This window comes from Peromyscus eremicus, chromosome 4, assembly GCF_949786415.1.
Source record: "Peromyscus eremicus chromosome 4, PerEre_H2_v1, whole genome shotgun sequence".
In the NCBI taxonomy this organism is placed as follows: Eukaryota; Metazoa; Chordata; class Mammalia; order Rodentia; family Cricetidae; genus Peromyscus; species Peromyscus eremicus.
The window spans coordinates 3,841,625-3,859,049 of record NC_081419.1 but is presented as its reverse complement, the minus strand read 5'-3'; the positions used below and the strand labels follow the sequence as shown (position 1 = coordinate 3,859,049).

Sequence of the window (17,425 nt, the reverse complement as noted above, 5' to 3'; positions counted from 1 at the left end):
TTACTTTTATTTGTTTATTTAAGACAGATTCTCATTATGTAGCTGTGAAATCACTGTGGGGCAATCCTCCTGCCTCCACTTCTCAGGCCTCTGCTACCATGCTCATTCAGAAACTTTCAAGCACACAGACATCAATACAATTCAAGTGTCCATCAACAGAAGGGATCCGCTACAATATAGAACATAGCAGCAAAAATCCATATTAGGCCCGAAGGAGGAAAGGGATGTCATAAAGTATTGGTCAGACATGGTGGCGGACACCTGCAATCCCAGCACCTGAGAAGCTGAAGCGGGATTGTTGTGGGTCTGAGAGGCAGAGGCAAGAGGATTCGAAGCTCCAGGCAAGCCTGGGCTATATACAGAATGAGACTCTTGTTTCAACATGGTGTACAAACACACATTCAGGCAAAACACCCATACACATAAAAGAAAATAAAAATAAAAACAAAAAGAGTTTCCCTCTGAGGAGAAGATTGTATCACAAATGGAGACACAAGGGTCTTGACATTGAAATTGAAAGTTGGACAGGGAGTATAGCATCTTTTATTAGTTATTACGTGTGCCTGTGTGTGTCTGAGTGAGTGAGTGTGTGTGTGCGCGTGTGTGAAACGAAACAGAAACAGTCTTCTCAGGAATGTTCGCTGGGCTGGGAATGTAACTCAGTATAGAGCTCCTGTCTAACACTCAGGTCCCCACTGCTGCACTCCCCAGAACCCTGGGAAAACATGGAAATTTGCTAAAATCGCAGTATTCCTAATTCCAAGGTTCAGAGTCACCTCTATTGAGAGCCACTGAAGAACGAGTGTGCACACAATGCACAATCAGACACCCATCATTAGTGTTGTGGGGAGGGTGGGGGGCGGTCTCTGCCATTTAGGACAGCATGGCTAACCCTGGGGACCACGATATTAAACGAAATAAGGCAGACACAGACAGACATAGGCAACATCACCTCATTCATATATAGAATCTACAAAAGTCAAACACAGGAGCAGAGAAGGGCAGTGACCAGATGGAGGAGGTACAACTGGTCACACTGCTCTTGCATAGGACCTGAGTTCAGGTCCCAGCACCTACACAGCAGCTCACAAACTGCTGTCACTCCATCTCTAAGGGAGGTGATGCCCTCCTCTGGTCTCTGCAGGCGCGCGCGCGCGCGCGCGCACACACACACACACACACACACACAGAGTAAATCTTTAAAAAAATGTTTTCCAGCTACAAAATAGTTAAGTTTAATAGACTCACCATACAACATAATGACTCTGGTTAATAACATATTAGAAAAAAATTGTTGAAAGTAGCTTTTAAGTGTTGGTACCACACATGTGAAATGTTATGTCCTACATACATTAATTATCTTTGATTCCATAAAGTACACCTATCACAAAACAGTATGCTGGGGTCAGGCATGGCAGCTAAGGCCTGGAATCCTAGCACGCAGGAAGAATAGGTAGTATGGCAACCCCAAGTCCCAGGCCAGCTACAAAATGAGACACCCATCTCCACCCAAAAGACTACTGCCCTACTGTCTCCCTCCTGTTCAAGTCCATATTCAAGGCCTGGGCATGGTGGCACACACTTTTAGTCCCAGCACTCAGGTGGCAGAGGCAGAGAGAGGAGGATCTCTGTGAGTTCAAGATCAGCCTGGTCTACGAAAGAGTTCCAGGACCGTCAGAGCCAGGCGTGAAGGCTCGCACATCTTTCCCAGCACTTGGGAGGTGGACACAGGAGGATCAAGAGTTCAGACTGATTGCAGCTAAGAGTAGCGTGGGCTATGTGAGACCCCTCTCAGAATAAAATAAGGAAGAGCCCTGAAATATGACTCAGCAGGTGAAGGTGCTTAGGATGACTATGTAAGCCCGGTGACCCAAGTTTGACTCCTGGAGCCCACATAAAGGTAGAAGAATCAACTCCACAAAATTATCCTCTGACCTCCATGTTTGCTGTGGTGTGCAAGTACATAGCTATGCACACACATGCATGCACACACAAAATATCTATTTTTCTGTGGCACTATGGATTAAACTGGAGGGCTCTGTGGGAGAGGCAAGGCCTCCAACACTGAGCAACATCCCCAGCTTTTTTCCCCTCCTATTTTGTTCTCTGCCACCCCAACCCCACCCCATCCCTTTTTTTTTGTTTGTTTGTTTGTTTTTAGAAACAGGGTTTCTCTGTATATCCCTGGCTGTCCTGGAACTTGCTCTGTAGACCAGGTTGGCTTTAAACTCTGAGATCTGCCTGCCTCTGCCTCCCATGTGCTGGGACTAAAGATGTGCGCCACCATACCTGGCGTGCTCTGCCCTTTTTAAATGCTCATTTGCACCTCGGTCTCACTATGTAGCCCAAGTGACACCACCCAATTTTTGGACACCAGCCAATACTCATTTTTCCACCTGACGTCAAATGTAGTCTGAGGCAGGTGTAGTACCCCATCTTTAACTCCAGCATTTTGAAGACTGTGAGCTTGTGATTCAAGGGAAAAAGAGAGGAAGGAGGAGAGAGAAAAAAAGAAGAAGAGGGGGACAGGAAACATCAGGTCTAGGACTTCCCCTTCCCTTCTCCCAGAATGCCCTCTGTCTGCTGAGGTCCTTCTGCTGTTGGGCGTGGCTTCAAGACCAGTTGTGACAGTAGCACACACTTCTGTCAATGACTCCCCTGGTCCTTTCAGTCCAGGCCTTCCGGAGTTGTTTACAGACAACCAAGCAGGATTCCAAGACTGGGCAGGGAGGAGAGAGGTGCACGGAAACCACGCCAGGTCAGGTACTCACCTCTTTGCAGTGCTGTTCCCTCAGCAGATCTCGGAGGGTGCGGTTGGTCTCCTCAAAGGTGCTCAGCTTCTGCAGGAGAAGTTCCTTCTGCCTCGTCAAGGTGTTGATGTCGGTGCAAGTCATCTGTTTCTCCTGGAGGAGAAGCATGTGTTAACAGCATAGGGGGAGGCAGGCCCATGCATGTGTTAGACAGCAGGGGAGAGAGGCCCATGAGTGCTTCAAGAGGTAGAGGTGCCAGGGAGCCCAGACAAGAGGAGCTGGGCCACAGGGGTCAAGGGCAGGCCTCCTGGAAGTGGGCCTGGGCAGCGGGGAGGTGGAGAGAGGGATGGGAGTGCTCAGTGTGTGGTGCAGGGGGGCGAGAGAGATGGCGGCGACATCTGGTGGCTGACACTTGCAGGAATCAACCACATGCCTTGACTCACTGTGATCCCAAGTGGCCCATGATTTAGTCTCTTCAGATGCTCTGATCAACAGAGGTCATCTTCAAGGACCAAGGCCCAGGAAGTGAGAGTGGGGGGATTGGGACTGAGCAGTTAGGTGTGCCCTCCCCCAGCCTGGGATGTCATAAAGTCAGCCTGATGACTGCGTAAAGCCCCCACCCCACCCCCACCCACCCCATCCTAGGGCTCCACCTACGGTTTTTAGCTTCCCGATGGTATCCTTCAAGGCCATGACTTGCTTGGCAGCAGCTGCTCCGTCCATTTCAGCTTCTACCAATTTGGACATGAGGCACTCCTTCTCCTGCTGGAGGTGTTTCTTCTGAAGCCTGGGGCCAGAAAAACAGGGTTCCTGAGCGATGGCAAGGCCCAGCCTGCCCAGAGCTCTGAAGCCCACCTCACAATGGCCTGAGAGACTCCCCTTCTGCCAGGAAACAATGGGGAAGGTTTGCAGGGAGCCATCCCTGCCCAGGTGGCCTTCTAGAAGTAAGACCCAGAGTCACACTTGCTTCAGTATTAAAACAGAGCCTCTAGCAGAGATATCATGGCATAACCAATGACCTTGACTATCTCAAGACTGCCTCCATGTTCTTGAGCTCACTCATCTCTTCTCCCTGTCACTCTGGTTGTCTGAGACTGGCTCTCACGTAGCTGGCCTTCAATTCCCAATCCTGGATCTACCTTCTGGTGCTGGGCCTACAGGCATGTGCTACCATGCCTGGTCACTGTTCAGCTTTTAAAAGTGTTCTCTACATCCTCAAAGTGTTACCCAACTGGCTAGGGGGTGTGGCTCAAAGGGTAAGGCATTGAGCATGCTCAGGCCTTGGATTCTGTATCTGCAACTGGAAAGAAAGATCCCGACTCTACAGCCTGCCGTCTCTGAGGCATTTTGCCCCCTGCAGCAGCCAGTCTTGACCTACTTCCTATTGCTTGAGATAAACCATGCCCACCCTCGGTCTCCCCATTAAAGGTTCCTAGTGTTTCATCTTCTAATTCCTTCCTGCCTAACTCCACAGTCCTGTCTCCCCCAAGGCCCTATTTAAAGGAGTTCTCTGGCCACTACCCACAACACCACACTGGGTCCTCATTTGTCCCCAAGGAAAGCTGTGTGCTCTACTGAGCAGGATCCCCACAGGCACTAGCAGGGCCGCCTCCCTCCACCGCCTTCCTCTGGGCTGACAGGAAGGAGTCAACCCAGCAGCAGTGTGGCCCAGCCAGGCTCCCTTACATGGTGAAGTCCTTCTCCTCTTTGATGCGCTCAATGTTGTGTCTGAGCACTGTGTTTTCATGCTCCGTCTCTGCCAGCTCATGAGCAACCTCCTCCAGCTCTTCCTTCCGCTCCTCTAGGAACCTTTTGGCCATCTGACGTTCGCCTTTCTGCATCTTGACCTTGGAAAGGGGACACAGGAAAGGGCCAATGAAGGGATGGCTCTTCCCTGAGGCCACATTGCTACATCTAACCCTTCTAAGAAGTATGATGGGGCTCTGTGCCTGAGGCCTTTTGAGCATTGTCTCAGTGAACGGTCACACAAATATTGACTCTCCTCTGGACCTACACTCCACCCAGTCTATACATGAAGAACCCAAGTACAAAGAAAATGAGTGATGTGTGCTGGCCAAGGGTGGGGCCAGACAGCAACAGTAGTACAGTTGGCATGCCGCTGGTGGACAGATGTCACAAAAAAAGGACTGGGCTATGGAGCTAGGAAGGCCTGTTTGTCAGAGAAGTCGGCTCTCAGTTCTCCAGGAAGGTCTCAGGACCTCCGATAAGTAGAAGATTAAAGACACAGGCACCTCAGCAATAAGGACCTGACTCTTAATGCCAGCCCCCCCTGCTTCCTGGTTGGGGGGTCCTTGCATGGCAGGGGGTGTCTCCAGCTCCCCTCCCTCCTCCCAAGCTTCACTGCCACAAGTGAAGACAGGCTTCCCCTGTCTCCTCTGCTTTTATTCAGCTTTTCTAAGCAGCGAAGGCTGTGCTGTTTTAAAGGCTCGCCATCTGGGGAGAAGTACACACTCCCACAACTGCAGTCCGCAGAAGGCAGAAGAGGACGGCCCATGGCAGGGCTACATAGTAAGACTGCCTCCAAACAAACAAAAAAGGGGCTAACCCCACCAGCTCCTGACTGCAGTAATCACATCTGGCCACCACGCAGAGCACTGGGAAATTCTTAGAGAGCTCTCCTAGTATGGAGGAAATGCAAGCTGCCCAGTGACCTCTCCATACAGATGTCCTGGGAAGGCCTGCTGAGGGGGGACAGGAGACCCACAGAGAGCAGCCTGAGGGAAGCATCCACAGGCTAACCTGCTTAGCCCATCCTGCTTGTTCTCAGGGTACTAGCTGTCCAGCCCACTAGCTCCCTCACCTCAGATTTGAGACAACCGACCGCATTCATTAGACTGTCAATCTTCTTATCGTAATGGTTCATTTTACAGTGACCTGAATCGTCGTCTTCTGTAGAGAGGTCACTTAATCGCATCACCGAGACCAGCTTTTCTGAAGATGGTGGTGTGATCTCCAGACAGTGAGGTGGAGTCTGATGCAGAGGAGGGAGACACACATAAGTGGCTGAGGTCAAGCCTCTGACAGAATTCCACTGCAATTACGTGTGCACGGGAGGCTTGCTGCTGCCAAGGTGGCAGAGCCAACACAAGCTAATGGCCAACCCCAAAGATCCTGCCGAGAAACCAACCGCTCCAGACCTTCCTGAGGGGAGCATTACCTACCCAAGTCTAAATGATGCCTTTGAAGAACTTCTAACATTGAAAAAAAAGGCATGGGTTAGAATGTTCATTTATAAAGAAAGCAGGTTTGGGTGCTGTGTGCCTGAATAGTCCCAGCTACTTGGGAGACTGAGACTTCTGGGAAGATCACCTGAGCCTAAGAGTTCAGGACCAGACCAGGTAACATAAAGAGGCAATCTATCTTTAAAAAAAAGAGAAAGAGAGAGGGAGAGAGATGTGGTGGAACACGCCTTCGATTTCAGGACTCAGGAGGCAGAGGCAGGCAGATCTCTGAGTTTTAGGCCAACCTGGTCTACAGAGCAAGTTCCAGGACAGCCAGGGCTACACAGAGAAACCTTGTTTCCCAAATTCCAAGGGACGTGATGCATCTCTTCTGACTTTCCAAGACATACATATGGTGCTTTACATACACAGGCAAAATATCCATAAAATAAAACTTCCAGAATAATGGGGGCTAGAGAGATGGCTCCACAGTTAAGAGTGTGTACAATCTTGCAGAGAACCAGAATTCTGCTCCCCGCACAGCAGGTGTTTCCCAACTGCCTGTAACTCCAGTTCCAGGGAACCTGATGAACTCTTTTGGTCTCCATGAACACACACACTCAAATGTATATACTCTGTAATCCCAGGACTCAGGAGGCAGAGGCATGGGGATCTCTGTGAGTCGAGGCCAGCCTGGTCTACAGAGCAAGTTCAGGGACAACTGGGTCTACACAGAGAAACCCTGTCTGGAAAAATAAAAACAAACAAAAACCCACAAGAATTCAAAGAGGCCACAGCTCAGTGGTGAAGTACTTGCCCAGCATACATGGCCGTAAGTTTAATCCTTACAATAAAACAAAACGAAGAGCTGGGAGTGGTGGCACACGCCTGCAGTCTTAGCCCGTGAGAGGTAAAGGCAGGAGGATTGTAAATTCAAGGTCACTCTCCATTACACAGCAAGTGTGGGGTCAGCCCTGATTTCAGTGAGACCCTGTCTTAGAAACAAAACAAAATAAAAATTAACATTACACCTTCAGTCCCAGCTACTGCTAAATCTGAGGCAGGAGAATCGCTTGAGCCCATGGATTCAGACCAGCCTGGGCAACAGAGCAAGACCTCATTGAAGGAAAGAAAAGCCTGAGCAAAGTTCCAGAGCTGGGGCTACAGCTCAGCACAGAGCACCTTCGAGCACCACCAAGCCCTGGTTTTCAGCCCAAGTAACGCAAAAACAGAACACTTACAGAAACAGCTTACAAAGTCACAAGAAAAATGTGCCTCAATTCTTACCAGGAGCAAAAGAATGAGGCCACTTCTAAGAAAAGAGAAAAGAATGTTTAGAGTATCACTTCAACTCTATTTTCAAACAGCAGTAGCCTGGAGGTGTAGCTCAGTGGTAGAACACTGGCCTAGTATGTACAGGGCCTTTATTTAATCCCGAGTAACATAAAAAAACAAAACGGGGAGAGATGTGGCTCAGCAGTTAAGAGTACTTGCTACTCCTAGCACACACAGGCTGCTCACACCTCTTTTTACTCCGATTCCAGGGGATCTGACACCCTCTCTGGATTCTGCTGGTACTGGACGCACACAGTATACAGACATACATACAGGCAAGACTCATATACACGAAAAATAAAATAAAATTTGCTCAGGGGTGGTGGCGGCGGCGGCGGCGGCAGCAGCATATGCCTTTAATCCCAGTATTCAGGAGACAGAGGCAGGCAGTTCTCTGTAAGTTCGAGGCCAGCCTGGTCTAAAGAGCTAGTTTCAGGACATTCAGGACAGCCGGGGCTAAATAGAAAAACTCTGTCTCGAAAACCCAAAAAGAAAAAAAAAAACAAAAAAACCTGAATTCATGCAGAACTAAAAATGTGATGGGCAATGCCCAGGGCAGAGGTTACTTTGATAGGTAATAAGGCAGTAGTGATGAGAATAGGTCAGAGGAAAGCTGGAAGCTGGGCATGGTGGCACACACCAGCAAGCCTGGCACTGGGAAGGCAGAGGCAGGTGGTTCTCTGTGAACTCAAGGCCAACCTGATCTAGTGAGTTCCAGGTCGGCCATGCAATGAGACCCTTTCTCAAAACAATTAAAAAGGAGGGGAAAAAACTTAGATCTTTTTTCTCCAAAAGACAAATAATGGTGGGGAGGATCAAATAAGGGGTAGAAATGTAACTCAATGGCAGGGTACATGCTTAGCTGAGACTCTGAGTTCAATCTCCAGCGCCACCACCACCACCAAATCAAACAAGAATACCCCAGGTGGGGCTGGAGAGATGGCTCAGTGGTTAAGGGCACTTGCTGCATCAATATGGTGGTTCACAACCATCTGATCCAATGCCTTCTTCTGACCTCTGTGACACCAGACACACACACAGTGCATATACATCCATGAAGGCAAAACACTCATACATGTAAAATAAAATAAAAAAAATAAAAAAAAACCCAGCCCTCAGTTCTTACAGCAACCTCTGGTCTCTATCCCAAACATAGACCCCCCTGGGGCCTTTTCCCTTTCATTCACAATGGAAACCGTGAGGTCAGGGCTTTCCTGGAATAACCAGGACGGGGATAGAGGCAGACCAAGAATAAAGCAGAAAAAACAGCTGCAGTTTGAACTCCTGGAGAGCTTGGACAAGTCACTTCTCCGAGGAATCTCTAAGATTAAGCTTCCAGGCAAAATAGCAGGACTATTTGTCCCAGCCAGGAAGCCAATTTCCACAGTGTATGGGGTGTGTGTGTGTGTATGTGTGTGTGTGTGTGTGTGTGTGTGTGTAGGTCAGAGGACAACTTCTTGAGGTTGGTTCTCGACATCTATCCCTTACAGATGACTTACAGGACTCTAACTCAGCTCACCAGGCTCGAATGGCAGGACTAGCACCTTTAACCACTGAGCCATCTCACCAGCCACTTACAGCAGCATTTCCTTCCTTCCACCACGTGGGTCCCAGGGACTGAACTCCGATCATCAGGCAAGTACTTTTCACCCACAGAGCATCTTGTGGGCCCCTTTTTCTTTGTTTTTAATACTGCAGCCTCAGCCTATCCAATGCTAGAATTAGAGCCATAAGCCACCAAACCAGCATTTGGCTGATGGGGAACGGAGATGGGTCCAGGATGGCCTCAAACTCATGGCAACTTTCCTGCCTCATCCTTCTGAGTGCTGAGATTACTTACAGATGTAAGCCACAACGCCTGGCATGCTTTCTTTTTTGTTTGACCCAGGGTCTATGTAGCCTGGGTTGGCCTCAAACACAGCAACCTTCTTGCCTTGGCCCCCTCAGTGCTTGGATTACAGACTCATCTCTCCAGCCCCCATAAGTGTGATTTTTAAAATATCTAGAAATAGTCTAGGGCTGTAGCTCAGTTGGTAGAGTGTTTGCTGAGCATGTGTGAAGCCCTGGGTTCAATCCCCAGGACCACAGAAAAACAGGTGCAGTGGTTTATAGCTATTGTTCCAGCAGGAGCATCAGAAATTCAAAGTCAGGGCCAGAAAGATAGTTTAGTCAGTACAATGCTTGCCACATAAGCATGAAAACCTGAGTTCAATACTTAGAACTCATCAAAAAAACAAAAAACAAAAAACAAAGTCCAGGCTTAGAGGCTGGAGAGATGGCTCAGCAGTTAAGAGAACTGATCTTCCAGATCAACCACTATAGTGGGATCTGATGCCCTCTTCTGGCATAAAGACGTACATGCAGATAGAGCACTCGTATACACAAAATAAATTTTCAAAAAAAAAAAAAAAATCCAGGCTCAGTGGTACATGCCTGTGACTCCACCTCTGGAGGGACAGAGACTGGGAGATCCCTAGGGATCGATGGCCAGCCAGCCTCACCTACTTGGCAAGTTTCAGGTTCAGTGAGACCCTGTCACAAAAACAAAAAAACAAGTTGAAGATCTCCCAAGGAAAGACAGTAGAGGCTGTCCTCACCGCCATGTACACATGCATCTGCACATGCATGCACACACACACCTTTTTAATTTTTAAAAAGGGCAGGAGCCAAGTATGTGGCACAGGCCTTTAAACTCAGTACTCATGAGTCAGAGGCAGGTGGATCTCTGGGAATACAAGGCCAGCATGGTCTACATTGTGAGTTCCAGGACAACCAAAGAACTATATAATAAAGACCCTATCTCAAAAAAAAAAAAAAAAAAAAAAGAAAAAAAAGAAAAGAAAAGGGTTAGAAGGCTGGGCATAGTGGCACATGCCATTAATCTCAGCAGAGGAAGCCAGGCGGTGGTGGCACATGCCTTTAATCCCAGCACTTGGGAGACAGAGGCAGTTGGATCTCTGAGTTGGAGGCCAGCCTGGTCTACATCGAGTTCCAGGACAGCCAGGGCTACAGAGAGAAACCCTGTCTAGAAAAACCAAAACAATAACAACCAAACAAAAACAAACAACAAAAAACTCAGGAGAGACAGGAAGATGCTGTGAGTTCCAGGCTAGCCAGGGCTACATAGTGAGTTCCAGGCTAGCCAGGGCTACACAGTGAGTTCTAGGCCAGCCAGGGATAAGCAGTGAGACCCTGTCTCAAAAAGTAAAAACAAAAAAGACCTGCTGGAGTGGAGAGATGGCTCAGCATTAACAAGGTGTACTGTTCTCGGCAAGCACTAGAATCCAGTCACCAGTACCCATATCCAGTGATCTGCCCATAACTTCAATTGCAAGAGAATCCAAAGCCTTGAACCACTTCAGGCACCTGCACTCACAAAGACACACCTACAATACACAAAACTAAAACTAAAGCTTGAGGCTGGAGAGATGGCTCAGTGGTAAAGAGCACTTGGCTTCTCTTCTAGAGGACTAGGATCTAACTCCAGCACCCACATGGTGGCTCACGGCCATCTGCAACTCCAGTTCCAGGGACTTACTGCCCTTCACAGGCCATCATGGGCACCGGGCACACAAGTGGCACAGACATACATGCAGACAATCACTCATGCACAGAAAATAAAAATTTTTTTAAGGGGTTGGGGAGTTAGCTCAGTGGTAGAGCACTTGCCTAGCAAGCGCAAGGCCCTGGGTTCGGTCCTCAGCTCCAGACAAAAAAAAAGTTTCTTCTCCTTTGAGCCGGGTGGTGGTGGCGCACGCCTTTAATCCCAGCACTTGGGAGGCAGAGCCAGGTGGATCTCTCTGAGTTCGAGGCCAGCCTGGTCTCCAAAGTGAGTTCCAGGAAAGGCGCAAAAGGTACACAGAGAAACCCTGTCTCAAAAAAACAAAACAAAATTTTTTTTAAATCTTAATTCCTGCCCCCAGCTGAGGACCAAACCTAGGGCCTTGAGCTTGCTAGGCAAGCACTCTACTACTGAGCTAAATCCCCAACCCCTTAAATTTTTAAAAGAAATTCAAAGTCATCCTCAACTATATTGAAGCCAGCTTAAGCTACATGAGACCCTGTCTCAACAACAAAAATGCCTTAAAAAGTTGACTGTTCATATGCCTGATGACATGGGATAACTGTAACCTTTCACAATCCTTTCTGCTTCAAAATTTCTATTGCTTTAATTTTTTTAGATTTACTTATTTTTATGTTATGTTTTGCCTGCTTGTATGGCTGTGTGTATCATGTGTGTGCTACGTGCCTGCAGAGGCCAGAAGAGGGTGTCACCTCAAACAGCTGGGAACTGACTCCCCTACAGTCTTCCAGAGAGAGCAGCAGAGCTGGAGTTAGGACATGAGAGCCACCTTGTAGGTGCTGGTATTGAACCCAGGTCCTCTGGAAGAGCAGCCAGTGATCTTAACCACTGAAGCATCTCTCGAATGCTTTAAACTCCTTTCCAGTCAATAAAAAATGATACCTTGCTGTGTTTGTTCCAATTTCTTTATTTTATGATTTTGAGACAAGGCCTCACTAAGTCCCAGCTGGCCTCTACTAACTCTTCGCAATCCTCCTGTTTCAGCCTCCCAGGTGCTAGGATTGCAGACACTCACATCTAGCACTTCTCTGTAAACAATGTTTCAAATTTACTTTTCAATGGTTACTACTAAGGTAGTTAAACAATGTTAAGGGACCATTTTTATTTCAACCTTCTTTTGGGGGAGCAGTATCATTTAGAGGGGCATTACTGGGGCACTGAACTCAGGGCCTCACACATGGTAAGCATGCACTCTACCAGTTAGCCACACCCCCCAGCCAGAAATGCCCATTTTCCTTGTGTTATTATACTGTTCCTAACACTTTTCATGCATTCCTGAGGTTCCTCTTGTCCGAAAAGGATAAACTGACAAATTAAAGAATCAAATCCATGTGGTATGATTATCAGAATTACAGCCATTCTTGGGTTTCTCATTTTCAGAGTAACAAACTATCCAAGAAAAAGGCTGTCTCTAAAAGATCAGGCTGAGCGTGTTTTGTTTTATTTGAAACAGGGTCTCACCATGTAGCCTTGGCTGGCCTGGAACTTATTATGTAGTGTACGTAGGCTGGCCTCGAACTCAAACATCAGCCTGCCTCTGCCTCACAGAGTGCTGAGTGTTGGGATTAAAGGTGTGAGGCGCCACACCTGATCCACTGAGCCTTGTTTGAAGCCTTTACTCCTACTGATGAGAGCGTTGTTCAGAACACAGTCAAACGCTTTTTAGCCTTTCCTTATCATTGAGCTCTTCACTGCAATGCACTTAAAACGAAGAAGAAGCGCGTCTTGCCAGGCTGTAGCTAGACTCCCTGTGCTGGCAATACCTGCTACCAGTCTCAGGAAATGTACTGGGTATGAATCGTTGGATGGATGGCTGAGTAGGGGTGCTGGTGAACAGACAGCTGGGGCTGTGAGATAAGTGGGTGGATGGATGAGTGGTCGGATGGACAGATGAGTGGGTAGACGGATGGATGGTCGGATGGACAGATGAGTGGGTAGGTACATGGATAAACACATATTCTCTTGGGCTACTAACAATGAAGGCAATTCATTGTTTCCCCCCAGAGACTCTTCCAAAAGCAGTGTGGATAAGATACTTGCATTGTCCATAGTCTACATTTTCTTGGCTATTTTCTTTTTTTTTTTTTTTTTTTTTTTTTTTTTTTGGTTTTTCGAGACAGGGTTTCTCTGTGTAGCTTTGCGCCTTTCCTGGAACTCGCTTTGGAGACCAGGCTGGCCTCGAACTCACAGAGATCCGCCTGGCTCTGCCTCCCGAGTGCTGGGATTAAAGGCGTGCGCCACCACCGCCCGGCTCTTGGCTATTTTCTATGTTGGTATATGTACACTCACACACATACCCAGCTTAGCTTTGATTGTGCTTCAGATACTATGACAGACACATAAATCTATTTGGAAAGCAGAGGCTGAATTCAGTCTCCAAAATGAGACAGAGTCCTAACTCCAGCTCTGCTGCTCTCTAGGACTCCAAGGAAGTCAGTTCCCAGTTGATTCATCTCTATGCCAGAATAGAGGACCTACCACAAAGCAATGCCGAAGACCTAAGTAGCGCTGGATGCCTTAGGGTTTAGGAAGGCAATCAGTAAAGGAAGCTTACTGGAATTTCTCAATCATACCAAGTTTGAGGCCTGCTAGAATCTGACTGACCAGTCCAAGAAGAAGCCTGAACAAGACTGAGCCTACCTCCCACTTGCATCCCACATGACGGGCAGATGATTTTCCAGGGGGCATCCAAGGTACCTTGGTTTTCACCCGGACACTCCGCCGTACATTCACGGTGTCCCCTTTCATTCCGCGCTTATGAGATTTCTGTGGAAAGGGACAAAACTAGAGTTATCTCCAGGTCCAGCTGCCTAGTACCACTCTGGTGGCATACACCACCTCTGCAGCGATGCCTCTTCTGGGTTAACTTTACTGCGGCTGCTGAACAGTGGCCTACCTTCTAACCAGGCAAGCGACCTCCAGAAAAGTGTGAGTGTCTCCCAAACCTTTGGAGTCAGAAGTGCGAGGAGGCTGGGCCAGGAGACAGCGCCCTGATCCACAGCTGCGACCTCACAGCACTGCCATGCTCCTACCTGGCTGCTGGCTGCTGATGGTTTCGGGAGTTTTTTTATGTGGACGTGGACAGGAGTGTTCTCATCCACGTGAACATGTAAGGGGGGAGTTGAAGATCGGTCCTTCATGGTTCACCTCTGGCAGGCAGGGGAGGGCAACACAAAAAAGGTTGATCTGTGGATAAGTAAACTGGGCATGAAAACAAAGCTCAGTGGCTTCTGGGGACACCTGAAAGCACAGCCACCAAGTGAGCAGGACAGCTACCAACTACAGGCATGCAGGCAAGAAAGCAAGGCAGGAGGATCACTTAGGCGGACTCCGCAGAGGTCCTAGCTGAAGGCATCCAGGTCCACTGGGGATAGGGTCCTCTAAAAGCCCAAGGGAAGCCACAGGGGGTCCTTAGAGCTGCAGCCCCACCCAGTCCACTGTGCTGGGCAGCTCCTTCTGGGACCTAGTGTAGTTCAGCTGCAATGCACATCTTTCAACCACACATGCAAATCAGTATGGGAAACACACGAAATGGGTAAGGTGTAGAATAAATCAGGACACATGCAAGAAGGCACTAGGACACAAAGGCCAGTGGGGATGCCAAGGATGAGAAGGTTGTGTAGACCCTAATGGGAACATGAGCAGGGCTGTACCCCAGGTACAGGCGCCTTGCAGCTCCTATTCCCATCTCCCCTCATTCTTTTGATTTACTTTTTTCTTTATCCTTTTTCAAGTATCTGTTCTAAAGATGTTGGGATTTTCCTGGAAGGACAGCAGACAACCTCCTCACACCTGGCACTTTTAACAGCAGGCAGGCCATGCTTAACAGTCCTGTTCGGAGCAGCACCTGGGCCATAACAGCAGCGGCAGCCCCTAGCAAAGGCTTGCAGAAGCATTTCTGACGGTGCTGTGGTGAGGGCTACCTACCGTCACAGTTACGCTGGGTGCGCCACAAGGTGTTCTCAAGACCTTTTTCTGTGTGAGACTCGTTACTCCGTTCTTCCCACACGATGGAAACCTGGACCCGGGCACAAGAACCAGATTATGAGCAGAAAACCAGGGTTCTCCTATTTCTCAGCTCTTGGGAGATGACACACTGCATGTGGTGGCTATTGAGTTGGAAGCCAGGAGAACCAGTCTTGAATCCCTTGGCTCCCTGCAGATGAGCACAAAGCACACATGGTGTGCCCAACAAGAGGATGGAAACAAGGTGAAGGGTGTCTGCTTGTCCGGCTTTTTAACTTGCATCGCATCACATGTATTGTGACCTTGTGCTGAAAAGCCTACCTGTCATCCTATCATGTGATCCCCACTCCAAAAAAAACCCCCAAAAAACTGCCAAGTTACTAGTCTCAAACAAGGGTGAGGATCCCCAGGTCAGTGTCTGGAACACAGGTTCCTCTGGGGAAATATTCAGTGAAAGGTTAACCTAATAAGCTAAGAGACCTCTAGAGCACTCAACTCAGTAGTGAAGTCACTGTGACTCAATTTTATAAAACAAAGGCTCACTCATTTGCCTGAGCACATGAAGAACCCACTCCCCAATGCAGTCCACTCACTGCCCTACAAGAGCCTTGCCGGTACACACACGCAGTCCAACAGGAGATGTGCAACCACAGCAAAGAACATGCTCCAGAACGAGCAGTGCCGCCAGCAATTCCAGGCTGGGGGAGAAGGGCTTGGAAAGACCCAGTCTAACATATCCCACTGCCTCCTTACAGTCCCCAAATGGCCCTTTGCCAACCTCACAGATTCTCGGGGGAAATACTGAAACACTAAGGCAACAGCACCAGCGTGTGCACTGTGCTCAGTTCACTTACAAAGGATTATTTACTGAGCTGGACTATCATTTGGAAGAAGACTGTCCAAACTAGGAACTCACGTTTTCCCCCTTCTACTTACTGCTAACATTTGTGCTCACTCAGAGATGCTAATTTGGAGGTGGCACGGTGGGAATGCTTTTAAGCCACCACATGGAAGGAAGAGGCAGGAGAATCAAGAGTTCGATGACAACCTTGACTACCTAGTGAGTCTGGGCCAAGCTGAACTCAGACCTTAATAATCCGTTGACAAGAGTGATCTTGTTTGCTACTAAAAAGCTGTAGAGTTTTTTTGGGGGGGGTAGACTTGGGGGAGGGGTGAGCCTGTGTGTCTTTACTCCTCGCTATTCAAAGTCACGGTTAGTGTTTTTGGTCCAGACTTTCAGTACCTGGGAAACTAAAAGGAGAAGTTTCCATTGAGCCTGGCCTGGGGAGCCCTGACCACCTCTCCCTGCCCTACTGAAGAGGCGCCCCCCACATTAGCTGTACCTGGGGGAGCCGCCTGAGGATGAGGCAGACATGGCTAAGCATCAAAGCCGCAAAGGTGGGCAATTGGGTCGGCAGGCTCTGCTCAGGGGGACCCAGAGGGGCTTGCCAATGAGAATCTCAAGGGCCAGGCATCAAACGTCCTCTCTCTGAGGGGAGGAGGGTGGAAGCTTTGGGGGTGGCAGTAGGATGAAAACTTGGGAGGCGCTCCTCTACTGTCCAAGTCGCACAGCAACTGTCCTGCCAAAGTGGGGAAGGAGGAAGACAGGAGAGGCTGAGCGACTTGCGGGGTGCCGAGTGCGCCGCCAGGAAGAAGGTGGAGGGCGCGGCCGGACAGCGAGGGGGCGCGTCACTGAAAGGAGGACGACGACCAGCATGCCCAGGCCCCACCCGGGAAGGAGAGCGGGCCGATGACTACGAGGGGTTAAACCTGAGGGCTGGCTGGCTGGCGTGCGAAGAAGGTGAGAACCGCTGGGCCCCAAGTGGGCCCCCCAGGGGCGGGAACCCGCGCAGGGAGCTGAAGGGATACTCGGGACGGTGCCCGGGCAACTGTCTCCTAGGTGAAGGGGCGTTCCCGGCAGAATAGCTACCGGGGAGAACCAATAGGTGGAGAGGGAGAAGCAGCGGCCACGGCGGGGCGACAGGGGCAGCAGGACGGCTCCAAGGCCACCCGCATCCCCGAGGCTGGCCGGGAGGGTCCCCGGAGGCCTGACCACCCCAAGCACGCGTAATTGCTGCGGCCCAGTCCGCAGGGAGTAGGGTTGGCCTCCGGGGAGAATGGGGCACACGGCCACCCACCAGCGGACAAGAGGGGACGGGGTTCTGCCCATAGAAGGGCGAAGCCCTGCCCGAGGGCAGCAGAGGAGGGAAAGAGCCCTGCCGACAGCCCGGAGAGGACGGAGGCGGCCGGCCCGCCCGTTAGCGGGAGGAGGACGGCCCCGCGCCCAACGAGGGGCGGGGCGGGCCGGGTTCGGACGCAGAAAGGAGCGCGCCTGGACGCGGGGACGGTGCCCGGTCGAGCCAGCCCCAGGCCGGGAGCGCGGGGCTTGAACCCGCGGCGCTCTGCGCCCCGCCCCGCCGCGCGGCCTCTCACCAAGAGCGGCACGGCTGCGCCCAGAACCGTCTCCTTATGAAGTCGTTGAAGTCGGAGGCCAGGGTCGTGCCATGGAGACGCCGCGGCGGATGCAGTCCGGCGGCGGCTCCTCCCCTCTTCCGCCTCCTTTTCCGACACCCGGTCGGCAGCTCGCCCATTGGCCAGTTCAAACCCCC

General features: G+C 49.9%; 1 protein-coding gene across 4 annotated transcripts in view; it reads right to left on the bottom strand.

Moving 5' to 3' along the window:
* Positions 1-17,425, bottom strand: part of Odf2 (outer dense fiber of sperm tails 2) — a 38,767-nt gene extending 21,342 nt beyond the window's left edge. Inside the window, exons 1-8 of one of the 4 annotated variants that reach the window (XM_059259942.1) lie at positions 17,250-17,423; positions 14,778-14,868; positions 13,491-13,616; positions 9,701-9,799; positions 5,572-5,742; positions 4,437-4,597; positions 3,408-3,537; positions 2,773-2,903 (exon numbers count right to left, since the gene is read on the bottom strand). In XM_059259942.1, coding sequence (XP_059115925.1) covers positions 2,773-2,903; positions 3,408-3,537; positions 4,437-4,597; positions 5,572-5,742; positions 9,701-9,799; positions 13,491-13,616; positions 14,778-14,868; positions 17,250-17,407 — 1,067 coding nt within the window. In that variant the 5' untranslated portion in view covers positions 17,408-17,423. Of the gene's footprint in view, positions 1-2,771; positions 2,904-3,407; positions 3,538-4,436; positions 4,598-5,571; positions 5,743-9,700; positions 9,800-13,490; positions 13,617-14,777; positions 14,869-16,159; positions 16,397-16,954; positions 17,106-17,249 lie in introns of those variants that run through there. The other 3 variants (XM_059259945.1, XM_059259946.1, XM_059259944.1) reach the window with 3 other exon arrangements.